Source organism: Bufo gargarizans, chromosome 5, assembly GCF_014858855.1.
Source record: "Bufo gargarizans isolate SCDJY-AF-19 chromosome 5, ASM1485885v1, whole genome shotgun sequence".
Classification (NCBI taxonomy): domain Eukaryota; kingdom Metazoa; phylum Chordata; class Amphibia; order Anura; family Bufonidae; genus Bufo; species Bufo gargarizans.
The window spans coordinates 224,043,623-224,071,086 of record NC_058084.1 but is presented as its reverse complement, the minus strand read 5'-3'; the positions used below and the strand labels follow the sequence as shown (position 1 = coordinate 224,071,086).

Sequence of the window (27,464 nt, the reverse complement as noted above, 5' to 3'; positions counted from 1 at the left end):
CCGGCAGGCAGTTCCGTCGCTGGAACTGCCTGCCGGATCCGTCAAAACGTATGCAAACTGATGGCATATGTAAGACTGATCAGGATCCTGATCAGTCTTACAAATGCATTGAAATGCCAGATCCGTCTTTCTGGTGTCATCTGGAAAAATGGATCCGGCCTTTATTTTTTTCAAATTTTGTGCGGTATTTTGAATGCCGGATCCGGCACTAATACATTGCTCTCCAGTCAGAATGCATGGGGATAAAACTGATCAGTTCTTTTCCGGTAAAGAGCCCCTAGGACGGAACTCTACGGCGGAAAAGAAAAACGCTAGTGTAAAAGTACCCTAATGTAGTGGTGCTTTGTGTTAAAAAAATTTAAAAAAATTATGGCAAGGCAAGAATTAAAATAGGATGCATTTATTTTTATCTAATAGAAATTAGCAAAACAGGCTTTTGTCAGTAAATAAAGTTTATATCTAAAAACAAAGTCACATTTTAAAAGTGGCGTGAGGTTTTTGATATAAGAGATGAAACAAAATGTAATGTAATGTTAGTATTCTTTTGGCGCAAATTGTCATTATTGATAAATGTTCCCCATTAAAAGGGGTTGTCCGGGTTCAGAGCTGAACCTGGACATATCCCCATTTTCACCCAGGCAACACCCCTGACTTGAGCATCGGAGCAGTTCATGCTCCGAAGCTCTCCTTTGCCTTACGCTAAATCGTGCAGGGCAAAGGCATTTTCTGGAGTTCCAGTGACGAACCGACTCTGCATAAGGCTGCCAGGCAGAGGCTTCCACCCAGCAGTGAAACAGCTAGGGCAGCACTAAAGCCTGCCCATCAGAGCCAGTGACATCACCGAACACACTGCTGGGCGGAAGCCTCCACCCGGCAGTGTGTTATGGTAAATAAAAGAGCCCTTGCCCTGCGCGATCCAGCGCAGGGTAAGGGAGCGCATGGGAGCATGAAATCAGGGGGGCTGCCTGGGTGAAATTATGGGTCCGGAATCAGCTCTGAACCCAGACAACCCCTTGAAGTAGGTAAACGTTAAAGAAGAAAATGATCCAGCACTTGGATAAAATCCATCTTCGTTCCGGTATTCATTCTGATTAAAATAATCACATAGCATCTTATAAGTGGCCCTCTCAGCTTCTTAGGTGCCATCGCTGAGGGGGCAGCTTATGACATGATGATTTTAATCATAATCAATAAAGATACAAAAGATTGATTTTATCCGTGCTGGATCGCTTTCTACCGCAAGTCTAGCGGAATCCGCACAGGAATTTGCATAGCCACAATGAGACTGGTGAGCTGGAGCCGTTTCTTACTTCCTACTTTAAGAAAGTGCTCAGAATAAATTGGCACCAAATATATGCATAAATAATACAATATCTAAATCACTGAAACAAAGGAACTCAGCCCAAACTATGAAAAGAAATTTAAATAAGAGAACAGCCCAGACCATTATTTTTACTGTACCTGTTAGCACAAAAAAAATAAAAAAAAATAAAAAACCTCAGGTTTGCAACTTTTTAATTGCCACATACATCAGCTAGGCTCGGAGCTGCCGTGCATTTCAGTCTAGACGCACAAACTGCTGGAGATTGCTCTTACTTTATGACAAGGCCTGTGCCTCATCACAAATTAAGTGCATCCTCCAGCAGAAGAGGGGATATTGTCGGTCGATAAATATACGTTTTGTTAGATAAAAAAAATAAAATAAAATTCTGTCATCTGTTAAACTGAAAAATTGTCTGTCAAATAGTGAACTAGAACATTTTTAACATTTTTATTTATTTTTTTAAATACATTTTCATTGCTCCAGATTTTTACTAGCAGGATGCTTTACATCCTAAGTTCTCAACCTTTGGTACATGTTCCCTGGAGGCTGCAGTAGATAACATGTCTTGAAGAACATTGCAAGATCATAGGCTTGAGGGTCCTATGTTGAATTTATTTGAGATGGGGGGTATGCATATAGGATGGATTTGTCTATACGGTCTATGCTTGCCATTAGGGTACTTTCACACTAGCGTTTTTCTTTTCCGGTATTGAGTTCAGTCACAGGGGCTCAATATGGGGGAAAAAAAAAAAAAAATGATCAGTTTTATCCTAATGCATTCGGAATGGAGAGCAATCAGTTCAGTCACTTTTACGTTTTTTGGCCGTAGAAAATACCGCAGAATGCTGCAGTTTTCTGAACACTTGCCGGAATGCCGGATCCGGCATTATTTTCCATTAAAATGTATTAAATTACTAAGTGTTCTGGAAAACTGGATTTGATATCCCGAACTGCACATGCGCAGATCTTTAAAAATGAGAAAAAAAATATAAATACTGGATCCACTTTTCCAGATGACAATCAGAAAGATGGATCCGTTATTGCAATGCATTTTCTCAGATGGGTCCGCATCCGGATCCATCTCACAAATACATCAGTTTGTGTCCGGATTGGCGACAACAGAACTGCCTGCCGGAATCCTTTGTCACAAGTGTGAAAGTACCCTTATACTGTACAGGTGGATCTCTAAATGCAGTTTGGAATTCAGTAGTGAGTGATGCATCGTTATTTTTATTAATATTTTATTCGTACTTGAAGCAGTCATTTCACCTCACTGAAAAGCAACATGAGAAATAATTACACTAAGAACAATAAAACTGGACAGTATCGTTTGACAAGAGCTGAATCAAAGTTGGCTCCGTATTTATTAAGATTCTGCATGCTTTTCTCTAAGTTTTCTAAGCATCCAGTTTTAATTCTACTGTGTTGATATAGCAGATACCGTGGACTTCCCCTCCTGTTTTTACTCAAAACCTGCAAAACACAGAAAAAAAATATATATTAATTCTCAGAGTTGATCCTTCACAGGTTAGGAAAGTTTAAAAAAACATTGGCCATATAAAAGTATGTAAAATCTAGTACAATACATGAGAAACAGAAAGAATTCTGGCTCTCAAAGACCTGTTACTGTGCCTTTAAAAGGTCCACCTCTACTCCACTCATTAATCTAACTTAGTAGAACCTGTCTGAGCTCTTTAAAAAGACACCTATCCACCTCAGTAAGACACCAACTACTACCATGGGCAAGACCAAAGATAGTTGTCAAAAGACACCAGAGACAAAATTGTGGACCTCCACAAGGCTGGAAAGGGCTACGGGGCAATTGCCAAGCAGCTTGGTGAAAATAGATCAACTGTTGGAGCAATTGTTAGAAAATGGAAGAGGCTAAAAACTGTCCGTCTCCCTCGGACTGGGGCGCCATGCAAGATCTCACCTCATGGGGTATCACGGATGATAAGAAAGGTGAGGGATCAGCCCATAACTACAAGGGAGGAGCTGGTCGATGATATGAAGAGAGCTGGGACCACAGATTCAAAGGTCACTGTTGGTAGAACACTACGCCGTCATGGTTTTAAATCATGCATTGCACGGAAGGTTCCCCTCAAGTCATCACATGTCCAGGCCTGTCTGACGTTTGCCAATGACCATCTGGATGATCCAGAGGAGGCATGGGAGAAAGTCATGTGGTCAGATGAGACCAAAGTAGAACTTTTTGGTCTAAACTTCAAACGTTGTGTTTGGGGAAAAAAGGATGAGTTGCATCCCAAGAACACCATCCCTACTGTGAAGCATGGGGGGTGGTAACATGTTTTGGGGGGTTCTTTTCTGCGAAGGGGACAGGACGACTGCACTGTATTAAGGAGAGGATGAATGGGGCCATTTATTTTGAGATTTTGAGCAACAACCTCCTTCCCTCAGTCAGAGCATTGAAGATGGGTCGTGGCTGGGTCTTCCAACATGACAAAGACCTGAAACACACTAGGATAACCCAGGAGTGGCTCCGTAAGAAGCATATCAAGGTTCTGGAGTGGCCTAGCCAGTCTCCAGACCTAAACCCAATTGTAGAACATCTTTGGAGGGAGCTGGAACTCCGGGTTGCTCAGCGACAGTCCCGAAACCTGACGGATCTAGAGATCTATCTGGAGGAGTGGGCCAAAATCCATGTTGCAGTGTGTGCAAACCTGGTCAAGAACTACAGGAAACGCTTGACCTCTGTAATTGCAAACAAAGGCTTCTGTACCAAATATTAACACTGATTTTCTCAGGTGTTCAAATACTTATGTTTAGCAGAGCAAGAAATACATTCTTTAAAAAAAATAAATAAAATCATACAATGTTAATTCCTGAATTTTTTTATTTTTTATTCTGACCCCTCCATGAAGTGGGAGAACTTGCAAAATCGCAGGGTGCTCAAATACTTCTGTTCCGCACTGTATGTGTAGTGGTTTGTGCATTGCAACCAAGAACCACTCAGCAAAACTGTGTGGTTTCACCACAAATTGCGATGGTTTTGTAATGTGGTTTCTACAGATAAACACATTGAAATAAAGAGATTTGCACTGCAAAACCACTGAGTTGTTCCATAGAGCGCAAGCTGCTGCGAGAAGAGCGCCCTGTTACATAATCATACATATACTGTGATAAATATATCAGGTGGTATCTGTGCTCGGATTTCCTGGTGAATACCACCTCCCACAGCTTTCAGTGAGAGTCCATGCTGACGTCCATACAGCAGCAGATTTCTGCATGGAATTTCCAGACCACCAGAAACCTTTGTTAACCGTGTCCTCTTGTGGAGGATCCCCACTAAACAGGGCTAAAGCACGGGTGGATCCACAGTGTGCAAAATCACAGCAAAAACCTTATGGTCAACTTTGGATTTCTGCTGTGCTGAATATTTCTGGTGGAAAAAAAAATCTGTGTGAACATACCCTTAAAGCTCATTCAAAGCAGCACTCCATTATGTGCTTAAACTCCAAAATAGACATAAAAACAGATCTGTCAAATACACCCATGTAGCAACAGGGTGTTTTTCTGTACATTGCATAGAGTGCAAACAAGCCTGAAAAGAAAAACCTCAAAAAATATTAGAAATGATGATTTATAGTTGTTTGGCTCTACGATGAGGAATCAAAGAAGGAGCTTGCATAAGGGTTGTCTTAAAGGGGCAGCTTTATTTTTATTCGTTTATATAATGGGAACTGTGGGCTACTGGTGGAATACTTATTAATATTGTGTTTGTTGCAACTTCATTGTGCATTTACATGTTTAATATGGCTTCCTGTCTCTGGGTGGTATATTACAGCTGTCTGTCTGAACTATAATGGGAACTGTGAGAGAAAAGTTTAGCCCACGGATTAGTCAAATGTAATGCATCCATGGAATAACTAAACATGGCAGTGTCATTTTTTGCTCTGGCATGTGGTTAACGCTAGCAATTATCCAGAGGCTGAGCAGTAATTTATAAAGGAACAGAACATTCCTACAGAAACATCTCTGCCAGTCTACTGTGTGTATTTGCAACAACGTGACTTATAGCAGTGGGTGTGGAACCACCGAGTCAACCAACAGATTTGGATTTAAACTAAAACTAAGGGCATTATCTGGTCAGTCCCCTGGTATTTACTCTAACTGCTTTATAGGGATCTGTAGTTCGCTGCAGGGGAGCCAAAAGACTACTACTTCCTGGACTAGTCTGTGTTGTTGACAGCAGACCCATTGGTGTCTGAGACACCAGTGGAGGGCACCAAGGAGTCTGGCAAAATTGTAGTCAGGGACCGGCTGAGATCAGAGCAGGCAGACTATGTGAATAGCTAAAGAATCCCAGGTCAGGGCAGCCATGTTTCAGGTCAGGCAGAGGAGGGTCAGAATCCAGGAATCAGGCAGAAGTTGGTACATGAGCAGACAAACAGTTATGGTGCATCTATATAGGGAACTAGCAATCTAGATAACCTATTGCTCAGGCACTTTCCCACAGGGAAAGGTGCCTTAAATGAGGTGACCAGCAGGACTGCAGCAGACCGCCAACACAACAGTGACAATATTGTCATGTTACACAGACAGACAGCTGTAATATACCACCCAGAGACAGGAAGCCATATTAAACATGTAAATGCACAGTGAAATTGCAACAAACACAATATTAATAAGTATTCCATCAGTAGCCCTATGCAGTTACACCATGAATGTGTCCAGTCCGTTGGCCAAGCATATGAATGTCGTTGGCCTTTTGTTAAATGCATGCTGGGGGTCACAATGTGTGGGAGAAGGGATTAGGTAACATGTTTAGTCTTATTCAGTTAGCCCATGAATGCAATAACTGTCTGTTATTACCATTCTACTGTGCAGAGATAGGGGCTACTGCACTATTATAAGAAAAGTAAGTAAGGTCACTTTCACACTGCCAGCATCGGTATTTTGTCACTAATTTGCATTTGTAAGCCAAAACCAGGAGTGGGGCCTAAAGAGACAAAGTCCAAAGTCTTCTTCTGTTAATGTTCCTCTGCTTTGCTTTTTTTCATGGCATGTCTGTTTCTGGCTTTCATCCATTAAAAGAAATAAAATGATTCAGGGGTCATTTTGATTACACTGCAGTTTTAAACTCTTCACGTGCTCCTTGGATATCAAGATGCAATGAGCTGGTAATGGATTCTTAGCAGGGTTTTGGATGGATCAACAGAGCCTTATATCTTTTCTGAACCAATACCCTCCTAAGACTGGCCTTCCGTAGTACATCAGTGCACCTCTATGGAGTTTGGTTTCAGTTCATTGAATTTTGGTCTCAATAAATAAGCATAAGTGAATCACTAATAATAGAGCTGCTAATAATTTATAAAACAGTGATGTGTCCATAAAATGAACTAATTTAAAACAAAATAGCTTTGAAATGAAATAGAAAGAAACCCAATTTGTGAGGTACCTTTCATTGTGGCCTTCTGTACAGGTTTTTATCTTGTTCATCATGCTGACGATGCCATTCATCTCCATATCCATTGCTTAGCAATTTGCCAATGTTCACAGAGTCACTTTTATTTCCTGGCCTGCAATATCAATAAATGCAAAGGCTTACCTTCATCATTCTGTACATCATGTTTTCTAGTATGTGCTACCTAAGCCCTGACATTTACATCAGCCTGCACCATAGACCCGACCATTTAAGAGGTTGTCCAGGATTGTAATGCTGATGACCTATCCTTAAGGAAGGTGATCTGTGTCAGATTAGTGGGGTTGGTCTGACCAGCTGTTTGAAGGAACAGTGGAGATTTTACTAGCCTTACGGCCTCTTCATCATCAAGGATAGTGCCATACATTCTGTAGTTTCTGTTCATGGTACTGTATGGAGCTCTGTCCCATTTACTTGTTCGGGACGGAGCTGCAATAAGTTGCAGTACCACACAGAGCCAATAGCAATTGGCACTGTACCTGGTAAACAATGAAAAGGCCACAAACCTCACTAGACTACCGCAACCGCTTCAAAAAGCTGACCATCAATATCTAAATTGGCAGGGGTCTGACACTCAGCTGCTCCCATTGTAGTGAATGGAAGCAGCACTGCAGTACCCAGCTCCGTCCACTACACAATGGAAGAGCTATGTAGTTACCTCGGAACAGCTTATCGGCAGGGGTGCAAGGTGTCAGACTTCTGCTGATCAGATATTGATGACATATCCTAAGCATAGGCCATGCATATAAAAATCCTGGACAAACCCTTATGTTATTAATAGTTTAACTTGGGATAAATTTGTCTTAGTTCCCCCCAAAAATTCCAATGTAGTCAGCAAAACTCATGATTGCATTTTACTTTAGTGTCTTTTCAGAAGTAGCCAAAGGCAGGGTCTCTGTGCCATGTGTTAAAACTGTATGTGTTTGGTTGTGCAGTGTGGTTTTGACTGTATAACTTTTACAAGTATAACAAGTGCTTTCAACTTCTTTTACCTGTAAAAGTTAAAAGGAGGAAAAAAAAAAAAAAGAAAAAAAACCCCAAATAAAACTTGCATTTATTTTTTGGGGGTAATTTTGCAGATGCCATCTAATGCTGTTTGTTCCTCAGCATTTACATGGAATTGATTTGTGACTGTAACAAGACCGATTCACCCGTCTCAGTGATGTTTTCTCATAAATGCTCTACTTACATTGGTGGAAAGAAACATTTCTTTCCAAGCTTTTCATCCCTGGCTTTTGTTGAAGGAAGTCCTTTCCCGGATGCAATTCCAGTGTTATCCTTCATAAATTTTGGATCTATTGCTGGCAGTTTAACCTATTTGGAAAGAAATAGATAAATATATTTCACCTGACAAACTATAGCAATTGTGGGGTTTTTCCCTGGTAGATAGGGTAAGCGGACGCAGTACAAAGGCAAAATACAAGTTATTAACTCAAAACGTCAGTCTTTATTCACACTTGAGGCAATTGTACAAAACCGCATGTAACTTTGCAGTCTTGGTGTTAATTCACACACAAAGGAAACTTCATATAACACAGTTCTGCCTCCAGTAGTCCACAGCAGGCTTTAGGGGGCCCGTTTCCCCAGCATGCGGCTCTTAGCCCTCTAGCACAGCACAAAGCCTCAGATCCCAAAAACAGACATCTCTGCTGAGCCCAGCTGCCTATTTAAGGACAGCCAGGTGCTGCCAAAACCCGGACCTACACCTAAACTCCGGTCCGGTATTTGACCTCACCTGGCTGGAAATAAGGCCAGCCGCACATGCTGGGAGGATAATACCTGCCTTGCCAGACACAACCCCTCACTGTGTCACACAATATAGACATATATTTTACAATACTTTACAAGCAGAAATGTGATGTGTTTTGGCCACTTGTCAAGAGTTGTTTAGCATTATAAACTGATTTTAATAACTGCAAGCCGATTTATGTGGAGGCAGATAGAGCAGTCAACAAATCTAAGTAAAGTTTCTTTGAGGTAGGAGTAAAGGTTCCCTAAATGGGGAAATATAACTCAGGAGTTCCCCTTATATAAAAATAAAAAAATAAAAAAAACACCACGACCTGTATTAGCCAATACAAGCCTTTCTCTTCATATCCCAACTGCCATACACACATGTCCCTTATCAGCCAATAGAAGCTCGCAGGCCCTTAGTCTCCACATACACACAGTTTTAGGCCCCATGCACACGGCCGTGTTTCACAGCCGTGTGCGGGCCGTGGAACCGCGGCCTGGATCCCTCCTGAGAGCAGGAGCGCACGGCGTCACTGGTTGCTATGACGCCGTGCGCTCCCTGCTGCAGCCGCAATACAGAGATACACTGGTATGATCTATACCAGTGTATTACTGTACTGTGCCGGCAGCAGGGAGCGCACGGCGTCATAGCAACCAGTGACGCCGTGCGCTCCTGCTCTCAGGAGGGATCCAGGCCGCGGTTCCACGGCCCGCACACGGCTGTGAAACACGGCCGTGTGCATGGGGCCTTACTCTGGGTTTCCATAACAACCCAGCCATTTTTCTTCACTGCTGTAGGTCCGCTTTAGGCTAGGGCTACATGACGACAATAAGTCGCACGATACATAGGGCACAACTACACTGGTACATGTGTCACACGACAATGATGTCGCTCAAATGTCACGCGACAATTTTTATAATGATAGTCTATGGTGTTGCACTGCGACAGTGACATGCTGCGACTGCGACGTGACAGTCGCAGAAAAATCCATCCTGATAAGCGATGCAGGCTCCCGGCAGCTTTCCAAGGACAGCCAAGTGATAACCATATTTAAATATGCATCGCCATTGCCAAGATATGATCAAATCGAAATTACAGGACTAAAACGTGCTGTAAAGCTCCCAGCTCCTGATTACATTTCCTGATAGTTCACGCACGGTTTTGTCATAGAAACCACTTGTACACGTAATATTGGCAATTTTTCGCTGGCAATTCTCAAATTTGTGCTGGATTACACAGCCAGGGATGTTGTGCTGTGCTAACATAAGAGAGAACTCCTGTGCGCATGCACAGCAGTCCTGACAATGTATTTAGGTGCATCTTTTGAGAGCTGACAGCGGGGAAATGTGGGGCAGTAGCAAAAGTGATCTAGACTCATTATCTGCAGTACTACTCATACTACTGCAGATAATATTCCAAAATCAGGGTGGCAGATTCCCTTCAAGTGTCCGCACACACAGTGAAGCCCTCTTAAGTGCGCCCCACAGTATAATGCCCCCATACAGAGTGATGACCCCTTAAGTGGCCCCAAACACAGTATTATGTCCCTATGGGTGCCCCCATACTCACCAACGTTCTCATGACAAACATAACAGAGCCAAAATGCTCTGGACTGTCCTAGTGGATCCAGGATGGTTGAAAGGCATGCAAGCTTGGTAGATATTGCTGCATTTACTACAAAATCTTTACAATGGAAATACACCCGACAAAAATCAGAATCTCCCAGTAGTGCTATCCAAGACGTGGGGCCTATAATTTCAAGTGATCATATCTCAGCATAGAAAATAGAATGTTATTCATAGTTTTAGGGTCCATTCACACGTCCACAATTTTTTTCCGGATCAGTTCCGGATTTTGCTGACCCATTCATTTTCAATGGGGCTGGAACGGAAGCTATGTGCTGTCTGCATCCGCATTTCCAGATCTATTCTTATCCGCAACGGTGGACAAGAAAAGGCATTTTCTATTATATTGACGGCGACGTAACGCACATTGCGGGTGTTCATGTTTTGCGGATCTGCAATCTGCGGACCGCAAAACACCTACAGACGTGTGAACGGACCCTTAATGCGTACTAAATGACATTTTTACATTTTCTTCCATATCCTTCCTTATACAAAGTGGCCCAATTACCGTACCTCAGCAACAGATGAAAGTGGCCTCTAGGTGGCACTGCTGAATCTTCTCATTCATGTAGACATTCAGCATTGTCACCACTTTCAGTAGAAGGCTTGCTTATTCTTGTTAATATGCAATAGCAGCTCTTCTAATTACAGTTGCTTAAAGAGACCTTTCATCTGTTTTAACATAGGCTAATTATGGCATTACCTTGTAGGGCGGCCCCACTGATGCTATGGATGTTTTTTTTTTTTTTTTAGCACCTTGTATGGGGTGGAACGCAGTCTTCTGCTGTGGGTGTCTCCTTCTCCCTGGCTGTGAGCACGATCCAATCAGAGCGGACCGCTCACAGCCAAGGAGAACGAGCTCAAGGCGCCAAATCAACAGGGGAAACAGCGGACGAACGGGGTGGCGGGGAGTACCTTTGAAAAAAAACTAACAAAACAAAAATAAATAACAAAAACACCCATGCCATCAGTGGGGGCCGCCCTACAAGGTCATAGCATCATTAGCCTATGTTAAAACTGATGAAAAGTCCTCTTTAAGGCTGGGTTCAGACCTGAGCGTTTTACAGCGCGTTCCTACGCGCTGTAAAACGCTCAACAGGCAAGAACCAATGATTCCCTATGGGAATGGTTCTCACCTGAGCGTTTTACAGCGCGTACGATCACGCTGTAAAATGCCCGATGCCCCAAGAAGTACATGAGCTTCTTTGGGGCGTCTTGTCGCGTGTTCCTGTACATAGACTTCAGCGGGAGTGCGCGACAATGGGCGTTCGCTTGCCTCTGTATGCGCGATTGCAAACGCCCGTACAATCGCGCATACAGAGCGCTCCATCGTGAATGCTCAGGTCTGAACCCAGCGTTAGACATAGAGCTGTTACAGAGGCGTATGTGGAGGGGTCAGGGTAGTATTTTTTTTCCTGTGGAATTTTTATTTTACAGTGATATTATTCAGTATTTACTGCAAAGTAGCCCAAAGGGGGAACTGAATTCTAACCCTGTCATTGCATTTTAAATACCACTTGCAGATCACAAGGTGGGTTATTACCACTATTTTGGGTTGGGTAGTTTTTGGCAGAATAAGGGTGGGATGCCATATAGTGGTATCCACTCACCATAGAGTTCCATTGTAAAAACAACAACAACCCAAAAAATGTATGTTAGGCTACTTTCACACTAGCGTTAATATTTTCTGGTATTGAGATCCGTCATAGGGTCTTCCGTTTTGTCATTCATTGTCAATGGGGACAAAATGTAACTGAACAGAATAGAATGCTCCAAAATGCATTCCGTTCTGTTCTCGGATAGCAAACCGCAGCATGCTGCATTTCCGTCATGTGGAGTCATGACCCACAATGCAAGTCAATGGTAACGGATCCATTTTCTCTGACACAATAGAAAACGGATGACGGATCAGTCTTGGCTATTCATAATGGATGCAGATGGTTGTATAATCAGTAACGGAAGAGTTTTTGCTGAGCCCTGCCGGATCCAGCAAAAACGCTAGGGTGAAAGTAGCCTTAACGTATACATTTTTTGCAGGAGTCACAGGACGGAAAAGCTTTTCCATCCTACAAGGTCCAGCAAAAAAAGTATACATTTTTTTTCACAATGGAACTCTATGGCGACGGATGCCACAGTATGGCATCTATGTGAGGCATCCATTAAAGTATATGTTTTTTCCGTTTGTTGAGATGTGAACCCACTAGTTGTCTAAAATATTATTCTCAATATCTTTGTGCTGTCTGGGTATATATTGGACAGCACACAGACCCTGACATATTATAATCAATATTATTCACTTACCCATTCAAGTTAATGGGTCTGCTAGGAGAAAAAAAAAAAAGAAAAGAAAAAAAAAAAAGGCATTTATTTAAATTCATGCTCATTTTGGGCTTTGGAGTCAAGGAGGCGGTCCTATGAGTGATTGACAGCCTTCCCCCTATGACTCCTTGAGGGAAGGTTCCCTTTTATTACACCCAATGCGACATATCAGCTCAGTGGGAACTTTTCTCAAGCATGACATACTGATGCCATAGAGATGGACAAGCAGACAAAAATCTGAATAAGTCTGAATAAGCCATATACGGCAGATTTTAGTTTTGATTATCATTGACTTTTCATCTTTTCTAGAGCCACAAATTTTGGCTAAAAAGAAAAAATTATGCTTGGGAAAAAGCTAGCGGTAAAACTTCACTGCATTTGTGGCTGCAATAAAGCATCAAGAATATTTCTGTAATGATATGGACATGAATGGTTGTATAGGGTTACTGAAAGCAATGAGGTGCAGAGCGCTGTGTCCATAGTCCTTGTAGAAGAGTGAATCCTAGTTATAGTAGAATTGCTATAGCCGATATACTGTATGGCTTACTTTACCATACTTCGGACTGGAGTAGGCAGTATGATTTGTAGTTTTCCTGTTTTATAACCTCCTTCCTACTGTACAATCTGATTAGTTCTGTATCATGAAGGTTAGAGTATTGTTTGAAACAGCACACATCCTATTTTAACATTATACATCCTGTAATTCTTGAAACTTTCACAACAGAAATGACAAAACGATAGACCTAAAAGCAGTGATTACATTAGGAAGTATATAGAGAGCAGAATACTGGAAGAACTGCTGTAAACGCTAAATAGCAGCGTACTCTCTTAAAAGAACATCGCCGAGAAAAAAGCCTTATGTGTAGTGCAGCGCTGGAGCGGCCTGTGCATGGCCTAGGGACTCCAAGAACACCAAAGAGAATCCCTCTTTTGGTCTTCCCCATCAGGCTCCGCACATTGCCTCAGTTGTGCTTAGAGTATTCCTTTAAAGAGGTATTCCAGTACTGTATTACTGATGGCTTATCCTCAAGATAGGTCATCAATTTCTGATCGCCATGAGTCCGATACTGCAACCATCCCCGCTGATCACCTTTTTTGGGCTGGTTACTGCAGCATTGCTCTTGAGCAGCGCTAGACTAAGCAGCTGTGGAGTTCCAATGCCAAAGCTACACCAAAAGAGCTGACTGGGGGGGGGGGTGCAGTATGTGGGACCCCTGCCGATCAGATATTGATGGGCCATCAATAATAAAATCCTGGCATAAACCTTTAAGCCAGGATAGCAAAGAATAAATGTCAATCCATGATCATAAAAACAATATCTATAAAGCAGGTGGAGTCTAAGCCAGACAGGTCAGTCAGGAGAACAGCAGATTTTGCCATAAAAGCCCAGTCTCTACCATTCCTAGGGCTTTCAATTAATTTAATAGAGGCAACTAAAATATTTATATTAATAGATAAACTAAAAGGAGTGAAATCTCATGAGAACACACTCATTTTACTGATTCTCTACTGTTCCAGTACTGCCAGTTTGCTAGGTTCCCTACAGTATCACAACTACAGTCCTATGAGTCACAGAGCAAACTATGGACCAGGCTCCCCACCCAATGAACATTAAACCCAAAATTATTACGCTCCCCTCACACACTACAAATTGTTACACGACTGGATAAGGAGAGACATTCTTTGCGCCAAATTAATCAATGCCTAGTGTAAACCCTGCCGCAGTCAGTCCGCAGCCTAGTGTAAACCCTGCCGCAGTCAGTCCGCAGCCTAGTGTAAACCCTGCCGCAGTCAGTCCGCAGCCTAGTGTAAACCCTGCCGCAGTCAGTCCGCAGCCTAGTGTAAACCCTGCCGCAGTCAGTCCGCAGCCTAGTGTAAACCCTGCCGCAGTCAGTCCGCAGCCTAGTGTAAACCCTGCCGCAGTCAGTCCGCAGCCTAGTGTAAACCCTGCCGCAGTCAGTCCGCAGCCTAGTGTAAACCCTGCCGCAGTCAGTCCGCAGCCTAGTGTAAACCCTGCCGCAGTCAGTCCGCAGCCTAGTGTAAACCCTGCCGCAGTCAGTCCGCAGCCTAGTGTAAACCCTGCCGCAGTCAGTCCGCAGCCTAGTGTAAACCCTGCCGCAGTCAGTCCGCAGCCTAGTGTAAACCCTGCCGCAGTCAGTCCGCAGCCTAGTGTAAACCCTGCCGCAGTCAGTCCACAGCCTAGTGTAAACCCTGCCGCAGTCAGTCCACAGCCTAGTGTAAACCCTGCCGCAGTCAGTCCACAGCCTAGTGTAAACCCTGCCGCAGTCAGTCCACAGCCTAGTGTAAACCCTGCCGCAGTCAGTCCACAGCCTAGTGTAAACCCTGCCGCAGTCAGTCCACAGCCTAGTGTAAACCCTGCCGCAGTCAGTCCACAGCCTAGTGTAAACCCTGCCGCAGTCAGTCCACAGCCTAGTGTAAACCCTGCCGCAGTCAGTCCACAGCCTAGTGTAAACCCTGCCGCAGTCAGTCCACAGCCTAGTGTAAACCCTGCCGCAGTCAGTCCACAGCCTAGTGTAAACCCTGCCGCAGTCAGTCCACAGCCTAGTGTAAACCCTGCCGCAGTCAGTCCACAGCCTAGTGTAAACCCTGCCGCAGTCAGTCCACAGCCTAGTGTAAACCCTGCCGCAGTCAGTCCACAGCCTAGTGTAAACCCTGCCGCAGTCAGTCCACAGCCTAGTGTAAACCCTGCCGCAGTCAGTCCACAGCCTAGTGTAAACCCTGCCGCAGTCAGTCCACAGCCTAGTGTAAACCCTGCCGCAGTCAGTCCACAGCCTAGTGTAAACCCTGCCGCAGTCAGTCCACAGCCTAGTGTAAACCCTGCCGCAGTCAGTCCACAGCCTAGTGTAAACCCTGCCGCAGTCAGTCCACAGCCTAGTGTAAACCCTGCCGCAGTCAGTCCACAGCCTAGTGTAAACCCTGCCGCAGTCAGTCCACAGCCTAGTGTAAACCCTGCCGCAGTCAGTCCACAGCCTAGTGTAAACCCTGCCGCAGTCAGTCCACAGCCTAGTGTAAACCCTGCCGCAGTCAGTCCACAGCCTAGTGTAAACCCTGCCGCAGTCAGTCCACAGCCTAGTGTAAACCCTGCCGCAGTCAGTCCCACAGCCTAGTGTAAACCCTGCCGCAGTCAGTCCCACAGCCTAGTGTAAATCCCTGCCGCAGTCAGTCCACAGCCTAGTGTAAACCCTGCCGCAGTCAGTCCACAGCCTAGTGTAAACCCTGCCGCAGTCAGTCCACAGCCTAGTGTAAACCCTGCCGCAGTCAGTCCACAGCCTAGTGTAAACCCTGCCGCAGTCAGTCCACAGCCTAGTGTAAACCCTGCCGCAGTCAGTCCACAGCCTAGTGTAAACCCTTCCGCAGTCAGTCCACAGCCTAGTGTAAACCCTGCCGCATGCAGTCCAGTCAGTCCACAGCCTAGTGTAAACCCTGCCGCAGTCAGTCCACAGCCTAGTGTAAACCCTGCCGCAGTCAGTCCACAGCCTAGTGTAAACCCTGCCGCAGTCAGTCCACAGCCTAGTGTAAACCCTGCCGCAGTCAGTCCACAGCCTAGTGTAAACCCTGCCGCAGTCAGTCCACAGCCTAGTGTAAACCCTGCCGCAGTCAGTCCACAGCCTAGTGTAAACCCTGCCGCAGTCAGTCCACAGCCTAGTGTAAACCCTGCCGCAGTCAGTCCACAGCCTAGTGTAAACCCTGCCGCAGTCAGTCCACAGCCTAGTGTAAACCCTGCCGCAGTCAGTCCACAGCCTAGTGTAAACCCTGCCGCAGTCAGTCCACAGCCTAGTGTAAACCCTGCCGCAGTCAGTCCACAGCCTAGTGTAAACCCTGCCGCAGTCAGTCCACAGCCTAGTGTAAACCCTGCCGCAGTCAGTCCACAGCCTAGTGTAAACCCTGCCGCAGTCAGTCCACAGCCTAGTGTAAACCCTGCCGCAGTCAGTCCACAGCCTAGTGTAAACCCTGCCGCAGTCAGTCCACAGCCTAGTGTAAACCCTGCCGCAGTCAGTCCACAGCCTAGTGTAAACCCTGCCGCAGTCAGTCCACAGCCTAGTGTAAACCCTGCCGCAGTCAGTCCACAGCCTAGTGTAAACCCTGCCGCAGTCAGTCCACAGCCTAGTGTAAACCCTGCCGCAGTCAGTCCACAGCCTAGTGTAAACCCTGCCGCAGTCAGTCCACAGCCTAGTGTAAACCCTGCCGCAGTCAGTCCACAGCCTAGTGTAAACCCTGCCGCAGTCAGTCCACAGCCTAGTGTAAACCCTGCCGCAGTCAGTCCACAGCCTAGTGTAAACCCTGCCGCAGTCAGTCCACAGCCTAGTGTAAACCCTGCCGCAGTCAGTCCACAGCCTAGTGTAAACACTGCCTCCATTAGCCCACAGCCTAGTGTAAACACTGCCTCCATTAGCCCACAGTCTAGGCTAAACACTCCCGACAGAGTCCACAGTCTAGTGTGAAAAAAAAATAATGGGCCTTTCCATGATCTTTAGAAGAAAACATGTGGCCTACTGCTTAGTAGTTTAAAAAATATTTGTCGAGATATTTGTAAACAAAAAAAAAAAAAAAATATATTGATCAAATTACCTTTTTGTCACAGTGATTCTCCTTTTCATTTTCCTCCAGGTCACGCTGCCAAACAGTTTTCTTGTCAAAATCAAATGGACCTCTTCTCATCTCATATTTCTCGTCATTTTTATCTTCACTAAACTCTTCATGGATCATGTAGTCTGGAACGTTTCTTAATGGTGCACTGATATGGTAAAGCATAATAAATCTAGTCTAATGAATAAGTATTCAACATGACATGACAAAACATAAAAGATAAAAAAAATATACAAACATGAACAAAAGTCAAAAGATTAGTTCAAATCTTTGCAGTTTGGCTAGTACTAGTAGCAAACAAAAATGCTGTATTGTACTTAGCATCAGACTTGGGTCCCTTGGAAAATGATTGAGAGGAACCACCTTGCATCTATGCTTTCCTAATGCAGAAACACATACTGTACATGTACGTACCAGCTAAGGCTGAGTTCACACTTCAGTTATTGCGAGCCAAAACCAGGTGCAGGTTAAAAAAACACAATTCTTTAAAATTACACCTGATCTCTGAGTAGGCTTCACTACTGGTTTTGGCTCACAATAACTGATGGCAATAACTGACCAAATAACTAAAGGGTGAGCTAGGCCCAAGTAGTTAGCACAAAGCACTGTACATGTACGACAGGCGGATGTTGCGGGCAATTAAAGGGCAACTAAAGCCAGAAATCAAATGCAAAAAAAGAACAACCAACAAAATATAAAATAATATCATTTGTTATTTGCTCTTGTTTTGTCAGATATCACAATTGCAAACCATGAAAAACACAATAGAAAATCAGTGCCTTGTTCTCTCAGGCTGCAGCCATGACTTCTCCACCTCTCTCTCGCCCTCTGATACTAGTGCATTTGAGCCAGACAGTGTAGGAGGAGGGGGCTGGGTTTAGTCAGGAATCCTGTTTGTCTACACAGCGAGTGTGGCTTTTTGTTGGAAAGAATCTTAGTAACAAAATAGATTTGTAACTGCCAGACATACTGTAATGCCAATTCTACCAGCTTTAGTATAGTATATACAGCTGAATAGCTAATCTAATTTGTGCAGTCACAATTTCTTCATTCACTGCACAATTGTGCAGATTTGCCTTTCAGCAGCTTTGGAAAGCTGGAGGTATGTGGAGGCATGCTGGAGATCGAATTACATATATAGTATTACAGGGTATATATTATATTTATGGATATAGCGTATACAGAATGTACATACCCAGTGTGGCCTACATCTCTACAGAGGTTGTTACCCATATTTCCCAGACTGCTGAATTCCAAATTTGCCTAGTTATGTAGATCATTCCCTTCACATAGCTAGACCGACTTGCCATTTAGGGTCCTGGAAAAGCTGGGTGACAAGACTGTAGACTTGCATTGGTGACAGATTATGTTGCCCTGATACCATATGATTTACACAAAATATCAGGGCAGGATTGTGTGTATTTTATACTGTATAACCAATATATACCCTCATCACCACCTCAGAGATTACTGCCCAGCTTTCCAGACTGCAAAATGCCAGATCACTTTATGAATTCGTGAATCCCCAGTATTGTACAATATCTAGCTGGATTTGCTAACCAGGAGAGCGGAAAGGCTAAGTAAAAATCCCAATATCAAGTCCTCAATGCTGTAGCATAGTCAGATAGATTTGTCATCCATGGTACTGGGAAAGCTGGGTAACACATTATATTGACCTGTAATAGGGAATGTTAAATACCAAGTCTGACTAAAGAAATTATTCTCCTCATTCCCAAATAGCCTTAGCTATGCCTTTGAAGATCCTGGGAAAACTGGGTTACAACCATTTGGAACTGTAATACACAATCTACCAAGACAAGTCTCCTCTACTCCTAAATAGTGATATAGCTATACAGAGTTTCCTTTCAGGGTTATGGGGAAGCTGGGTTGCCACCACGTGGAATTATAATAAACTGCAGAATACTAAATCAGCCAAAATAAATCCCCTTCCTCATTCGTAAGCAGTGCCATAGCTAGCCTTTCAGGGTTATAGGAAAGCTGGGTTAACACAATGTGGAACTTAATACGTTGTAGAATACAAAATGTACCAAGATAAATCCCCCACACCATTCCTAAATAGTGTCATATCGAGACACATTTGCTCTTCGGGGTTATGGGAAAGCTGGTTACAACCATGTGGAGCTGTAATAGACTGCAGAATACTGAGGCTAGGTCTACATGACGACATATGTCGCGCGACATTTTGTTGCACTGTGTTGCGCGACAATTTTTATAATGGCAGTCTATGGTGTCGCACTGCAACATGCGACATGCTGCGACTGCGACGCGACAGTCGCAGAAAAATCCATCTCGAATGGATTTTCAGCGACCGTCGTGTCGCAGTATGTCGCAGTGCGATACCATAGACTGCCATTATAAAAATTGTCGCGCGACATTGGTGCAACAAAATGTCGCGCGACAAATGTCGTCGTGTAGACCTAGCCTTAATCTACCAAGATAAATCCCAAATCCCCACTACTAAATAGTGCCACAGTCAGACAGATTTGCCTTTCAGTGTCCTGGAAAAGCTGGGTTGCTTGCACTACATAAAGGTAACATTAAATGGTCAATGTGTACCCTTCCTGTAGTGTCAGTGACCTGGTACTGTATATTAAAACTAACAGGTTATTTATCAAGTATAGAAAAATGGTGGAATTGTGTTAAAGGGAATCTGTCATCAACTTTATTCTGCCATTAGTATGGGCAGCATAAAGTAGAGACAGGCGAGTTGATTTCAGCGGTCTGTCTGTCATTTAAAAGTAAGTGGTTGCTGAGAACCAACATCACAATCATTGCAGACTGGGCCTGGAAAAGAGTCATGGCCACCTGAGAAGAGTCATGGTTATTCATAATCTCCTGCTCTCCCTGCCGATGATTGACAGTCTTCTACCTAGTTTTCTCCAGGTCTCTCTATGAGAGAACTGCCAATCATCAGCAGATGGGCGGAGAGAGCAGGAGATTATGAATAACCAGGAGTCTTCTCAAGTAGATTTGACTCTTTTCAAGGCCTGAGCTGCAATTATTATGGATGCTGGTTCAGCATAAAGTTGATGACAGGTTCCCTTTAACTGTGTACTCCATAATGTTATTGTTGAAAACTAAAGCTTATACAAAAAAAATAAAGCCCCCATGAAGCCCCGTCAATAGGTAAAAAAAAAGTTATAGCTGTCATAAAGTACTTCAAAGCAATGTACTTCATTCATTTAATAAAAAAAGTGTATATTGTGCAAAAGTAGTAAAACATCAAATAAAAAATGATACAAACTGAGCTGTAGCCAGCAAGCTCCCCCACTGAGTAGTGGCCATGACTGCTTACTGCAGCTCAGCTCCCATTCAATCATCGAACCGCTATCGATCTGATATTAATGATCTATCCAGAGGACATGCCATTAATAACTAGAAGCTGGCAAGCCCCTTTAACATGTCATTTATACTGCATAGTGAATAACAAAAAGAAAGTCCAAAAACAATGAAAATTAAAATTTTTTAAAAGGTGGTCAGGAAAAAAAAATTAAAAAAAAAGATATTTTTAATACATTATACAGTATGTACTGTGACACAGTGAGAGGTTTGGTATGGAAAAACAGGTATTTTTCTCGCAGCATGTGCTGCTGGGCTGATTTACAGCCAGGTGAGGTCAAATACCGGACCGGATTTTAAGTGCCAGTCCAGTTTTGGCAGCACTTGGCTGTCCTTAAATAGGCAGCTGGGTTCAGAAGCCATGTCTCTGTGTTGGGATATGGGAGCCTTGTGTTTGGATGAAGGCTTGCTACCTGTTTGGCGTAAAAACAGGTTGGTACTGCTATGGTCAAGGACTCTGAGGCAGAACTGCCACATGGAGTGAATTATCACCAACACTGCAAGGTGACTTTTTGCTTGATTATGACTGCTTGTTTTGTAACTTTCCTAAAGTGTGAATAAAACACTGAATTGTTTGATCCAAAGAACTTGTTGTTGCCTCTATACTGCGTCCGCTAATCCTGTCTACCAGAGCGAAACCCCACAGTACCCTTAATGGTGCATTAAAAATACAGCTGATCATATAGAAAAATAAAACCTAACATGGCTCCATCACTGGAAAAATGTAAAAAGTTATAGCTCACCATGTGATAGTATCAATAAAAATATGTCATTACTTTTTGATCTGTGGTGGTCTGTCTTCTGGGATCCCCAATGACTGAGAATAAATTAAATTAGTTCTGTGGCCGATCGAATATGGTCATTGCACTGCAGCGCTCCTGCCCAGCACATGGCCCCATTCACTTTAAAAAATTCGAAACAATCTTCATATAGCAACAGCTTATGCTACCATGCTATCAGACCTCTGTTGTGTCACTGAAAGATCTGGGTGGCATCAGCAATGAGTGTGAACATGATAATGGAGTAAGAACTTACACATCTGATTCAGGTGGTGGTGTCAAAGGCTCGTGGCTGTACCAGTTGGGAGGTGCATATGAGACAGACTGTGTTTTCTTCGCAGGAGGATCAACATGCTTTAGTAGATCTGAAATACCGTAATAGACAGACGATTATTACAACAGTATAAGGGTCCATTCACACGTCCGTAGGTGTTTTGCGGTCCACAAAGTGCGGATCCACAAAACATGGACACCGGCAATCTGCATTCCGCACATCGCTGATACTATAATAAAAAAATGCCTCTTGTCCACAGTTGCGGACAAGGAATTGCGGATCCGGAAGTGCGAATCCGGAAAAAATGCGGATGCGGACAGCACATATTGTGCTGTGCGCATCTGACCCGGCCCTATTGAAAATTAATTGGTCTGCACCCGTTCCGCAAAATTGAGTATTAGAGTATATATTAAGTATACTCTAGTATAGTAAAAGTTATATTGCTTATGCTTCTGGCGGATGGTCTATTTCTTTTACTCAAGCAATGGACAGCTAGCAAAAAGTAAAACTGTCATGTGGCTAATGTACAGCCATATGGGTGAATAGACTTCATTCATGAGCAGCGTATTACATTCAGTGGCCCATGTCTTCTATAAAAACAACTTAACCACTGATATGTTCACACACAGGGTAAACAGCTTGCTGCACGCAAAGCCACAACGCTGTAAAGTACCAGCAAAGCGGATGAGATTTTAAGAAATCTCATCCACACACACTTTAAAAAATAGGTGAAATATGGATGCAATACTGATTATGTAATGACCATACATAAAAGAATAAAAACCACCTAATATTGAATAGGTCCCCCTTGTGCAGCCAAACAACTCTGACCCACGGAGGCACTGATTCCACATGACCTCCAAAGATGTCCTGTGGAATTTGGCTCCAAGACGTCAACAGCAGATCTTTTAAGTCCTGTAAGTTGAGAGATGGGGCCTCCATGGATCGGACATCCACACAGGTGCTCGATTGGCTTGAGACCTGGGGAATGTTGGAGGCCAGGTCAATACCTTGAAAGCTTTGTCCTGTTCCTCAGTCCATTCCTGGAAAAAGTTACTATGTGGCAGGATGCATTATCCTCCTGAAATAATTCACTGCTATTAGAGAACCCCGTTGCCATGAAGGGGCATTCTTGGTCTACAACAATATTTAGGTATGTGATATGTGTCAAGTAAGGTAGGTTCATCACATTTTGAACCTGCCATCAGTTATATGCTGGGATTCCTGGTATATACCTACTACAGAATTCATTCAGTGGGATACTTTGTCCATACACCTCCTCATCAGCAGCACATTGAATACTTTCTCTCCACAGGCTACTCTGTTCCCTCTCCCTCAATGCACTTGCAGATCAGTATGTGTCCAGCCACTTACCCAGTTTCACACGGCCGACATTGTTCCGGCTCTTCTATGTTCCGACAGAGAAGAGCCTGCCAGAGCTATCTGGATCCGGCATTGCCAGAATGCCTGCTGGTCCCATTGATTATAATGGCGTCCAGACAAATACCGTTGCAAGGTTCTCTCCACCTGCTAGCTCAGGCAACATCATCATGCTGATCCAAATCTCGGGAAGGAGTACATTCCCTTTCTGTGTTGCACTCACACGCTCTAATGTTCTGCCGGCAGCGGCTTCATTAACTGAACTGTGCATGTGCCAGCCACGCTAGGAGGTGGAGGCTGATGGGTGTGACTGAGCTCCTGCACTGATGCACTGATAAGTACAGCTCCTTGGCTTCTTTTCAACCTCATTTAGCACATTTTCTGGGGGGTTTTGACTTAAAAGATATATTTACAAATGGCATGGGATAGCTACAGTGCCAGGTTTGAGTTGAAACACTGATATTTACAAAACACCAGTAACTTAATATGTGTGTCAGAAAATAATGATTCACCAAATATATAAACACACACATATATTGTAAACTCAATCTTTATTATTAAAAATTATATCTAAATACATAATTGTGGACAGATTACATTCATGGCAGTGATTACAAGACAATACTGCGGCAACGCGAAAAGTTCCCCCCGTACATCACTCCTGCTGGCGACAGTACAAGATTTGCAGGATCTATGCACAATATCAATAATACTGTTGTACCGTCACTAATAACCAGTGAATTCCGGATTAAAGTTAGTTTACTGTGCTGGTCAAAATCTATCTTCCATGCATTTTATCATACGACAGCTCAATACATAATGACACTACATGGCCTCTGTATTCTAATATCAACAGTGAATTCACATGATCCAATCACAAGTATCAGAAAGATGTAATAAATATACAATATATGTATGCGCTGTATAGAGCGCAAAACTGATCGTTAAAAAAAAAAAAAAACACAACCTCTTGTCGTATATTGCTATGAAGGCAAACCTCTATTCAAGTCTCCCAAAAGAGGATGCTTAGATATCCAGAATCTTAGTACAACATCCATACATACTTGTCTATTGCACACAACCCCGTATGGCTTTTTCAGTATTTTGCGGTCCGCAAAAAACAGATCCACAAAAAATATGGATGACATCCGTGTGCATTCCGTTTTTTTGCGGAACGGAACATCTGGCCCTAATAGAAACATCCTTGTCCGTTATGTGGACAATAATAGGACATGTTCTATCTTTGAACGGAACAGAAAAATGGAAACGGAATGCATACTGAGTACATTCCGTTTTTTTTTTTTTTTGCCGACCCCATTGAAATGAATGGTTCCGTATACGGACCGTAAACGGGGGGGGGGGGGGGGGGGGAGTTTGTGTGCAAGAGGCCTTAAATGGCAGAAAGGGGCACATAAGCCATGGTTTAAAAGAAGTGTGACACTTACATAGCACAGAATTGCATATACCAGGAGTGAGGGGAGGGCCCCAAACGCGTTTCGCCTTTACTTCCTCTTGGGGGCGCAGTTAACATTAATCCGGAATTCACTGGTTATTAGTGACGGTACAACAGTATTATTGATATTGTGCATAGATCCTGCAAATCTTGTACTGTCGTCAGCAGGAGTGATGTACGGGGGGAGCCTTTCGTGTTATCGCAGGATTGTCTTGTAATCACTGCCATGAATGTAATTGTTCACAATTGTACATTTATGTATATATATATATTTTTTATAATAAAGATTCAATTTACAATATATGTGTGTTTATATATTTGGTGAATCATTGTTGTAGATTTCAGCTATAATGTACCCAAGAAACGACTCAGAAACAATCATTTTTTTTTTTTGCATTAGAAAACAGGCAGATAGGTTGTTCTGCCATTGTGTGTGAAACGTCTTAATTCTGACTGGCCTGCTTGTGGTATTGTGGTGTATAATTCGGATAGGTAACAGCCCCTTCCTGCTATCCGTGTCATACACTGCTTGTAACATTATTTACCTGGTCGACCTCCTTGTTTGGCCAGTTTCACATACTCAGAGTCCGATTCTTGAATCCATTTTTTTCGGCCTTCACTTTTTAGCTCATTATGAGGTTCTGCAAGGTCACTTAGTCCTGGAATTTGTGAGGTGGGGGGAGCATCGACTTTGCTTGTGTCCTCGGTGTGTTTCGAAGGTGCATGGTAAAACCAATCTGTAATCCAGGATTTAGGACACGTTACTTACATAATTGTCTAAGGAAACAAACTACCTCACGTCAGAAGAGATACATGTAATAACCCTGGATAAGTGAGGGCTTCCCAGGTGTATAAATACAAACCGGATTCCCAAAAAGTTGGGAAACTAAACAAATGGTGAATAAAAACTGAATGCAATGATGTGGAGATGGCAAATGTCAATATTTTATTTGTAATAGAACGTAGATGACAGATCAAATGTTTAATCCGAGTAAATGTATCATTTTAAAGGAAAAATATGTTGATTCAAATTTTCACGGTGTCAACAAATCCCAAAAAAGTTGGGACAAGTAGCAATAAGAGGCTGGAAAAAGTAAATTTGAGCATAACGAAGAGCTGGAAGACCAATTAACACTAATTAGGTCAATTGGCAACATGATTGGGTATAAAAAGAGCTTCTCAGAGTGGCAGTGTCTCTCAGAAGCCAAGATGGGTAGAGGATCACCAATTCCCACAATGTTGTGCAGAAAGATAGTGGAGCAATATCAGAACGGTGTTACCCAGCGAAAAATTGTAAAGACTTTGCATCTATTATCATCAACTGTGCATAACATCATCCGAAGATTCAGAGAATCTGGAACAATCTCTGTGCGTAAGGGTCAAGGCCGTAAAACCATACTGGATGCCCGTGATCTCCGGGCCCTTAAACGACACTGCACCACAAACAGGAATGCTACAGTAAAGGAAATCACAGAATGGGCTCAGGAATACTTCCAGAAACCATTGTCAGTGAACACAATCCACCGTGCCATCCGTCGTTGCCAGCTGAAACTCTACAGTGCAAAGACGAAGCCATTTCTAAGCAAGATCCACAAGTTCAGGCGTTTTCACTGGGCCAGGGATCATTTAAAATGGAGTGTGGCAAAATGGAAGACTGTTCTGTGGTCAGTCAGGATTCGAAGTTCTTTTTGGAAATCTGGGATGCCATGTCATCCGGACCAAAGAGGACAAGGACAACCCAAGTTGTTATCAACGCTCAGTTCAGAAGCCTGCATCTCTGATGGTATGGGGTTGCATGAGTGCGTGTGGCATGGGCAGCTTGCATGTCTGGAAAGGCACCATCAATGCAGAAAAATATATTCAGGTTCTAGAACAACATATGCTCCCATCCAGACGTCATCTCTTTCAGGGAAGACCCTGCATTTTTCAACAAGATAATGCCAGACCACATTCTACATCAATCACAACATCATGGCTGCGTAGGAGAAGGATCCGGGTACTGAAATGGCCAGTCTGCAGTCCAGATCTTTCACCTATAGAGAACATTTGGCGCATCATAAAGAGGAAGGTGCAACAAAGAAGCCCCAAGAGGATTGAACAGTTAGAGGCCTGTATTACCCAAGAATGGGAGAGCATTCCTATTTCTAAACTTAATAAACTGGTCTCCTCGGTCCCCAGACGTCTGTTGAGTGTTGTAAGAAGAAGGGGAGATGCCACACAGTGGTGAAAATGGCCTTGTCCCAACTTTTTGGGGATTTGTTGACACCATGAAATTCTGATTCAACATATTTTTCCCTTAAAATGGTACATTTTCTCCGTTTAAACTTTTGTTCCGTGATTTATGTTCTATTCTGAATAAAATATTAGAAGTTGGCATCTCCACATCATTGCATTCAGTTTTTATTCATGATTTGTATAGTGTCCCAACTTTTTGGGAATCCGGTTTGTAAAAAGCTCCCCACAAAAATTGTAATGTATTTACGCTGTAGAATGTGCGTTGCATTCCTTCCCGATTGTCAGGTCACACGACGGTCAGCCACATCAAGCCCCATGGAGGAACAATTGGGGCTGTGGTCATGTGGACATCTGCACCAGAGGTATATTCAGTTTTTGGGATTTGACATTCTAAGGGTACTTTCACACTAGCGTTTTTGTTTTCCGGTATAGAGTTCCATCGGGAAAAAAAAACAAAAAAACTGTTTTATCCTAATGCGCTCTGAATGGAGAGCGTTCCGTTCCGTATACATCAGTTCAATCCCTCCTACGTTTTGTGGCCGGAGAAAATACCACAGCATGCTGCAGTTTTCTCTCCGGCCAAAAGTCCTGAACACTTGCTGGAATGCCGGATCTGGCATTAAGTGTTCCGGCTTTCACTTTTCTGCACGCGCAGACCTTTAAAAACGCAAAACAAATTAATACCAGATCTGTTTTTCCGGATGACAGGAGAGATGGGTCTGGTATTTCAATGCATTTGTCAGGCAGATCCGCATCCAGATCAGTCTGACAAATGCCATCAGTTTGCGTGTGGACTGCGCCTGCCGGAATCCTCTGCCACAAGTGTGAACGTACCCAAAGGCTGAGTTCACATCTGCGTCCGTGGCTCCATATTGTGTGCAGCACTCTTTCTTCACGTAAAATAGCAAACATAATGGCGTCTCTCGGGA

General features: G+C 43.4%; 1 protein-coding gene across 2 annotated transcripts in view; it reads right to left on the bottom strand.

The window, feature by feature from the left end:
- Positions 1 to 2,548: 2,548 nt before the first annotated feature.
- Positions 2,549 to 27,464, bottom strand: part of C5H7orf57 (chromosome 5 C7orf57 homolog) — a 46,950-nt gene continuing 22,034 nt past the window's right edge. For both annotated transcript variants that reach the window (XM_044294280.1, XM_044294281.1), the window contains exons 3-8: positions 24,846 to 25,037; positions 21,450 to 21,558; positions 17,037 to 17,202; positions 7,957 to 8,081; positions 6,744 to 6,864; positions 2,549 to 2,797 (exon numbers count right to left, since the gene is read on the bottom strand). In XM_044294280.1, coding sequence (XP_044150215.1) covers positions 6,747 to 6,864; positions 7,957 to 8,081; positions 17,037 to 17,202; positions 21,450 to 21,558; positions 24,846 to 25,037 — 710 coding nt within the window. In that variant the 3' untranslated portion in view covers positions 2,549 to 2,797; positions 6,744 to 6,746. The remainder of the gene's footprint in view (positions 2,798 to 6,743; positions 6,865 to 7,956; positions 8,082 to 17,036; positions 17,203 to 21,449; positions 21,559 to 24,845; positions 25,038 to 27,464) is intronic.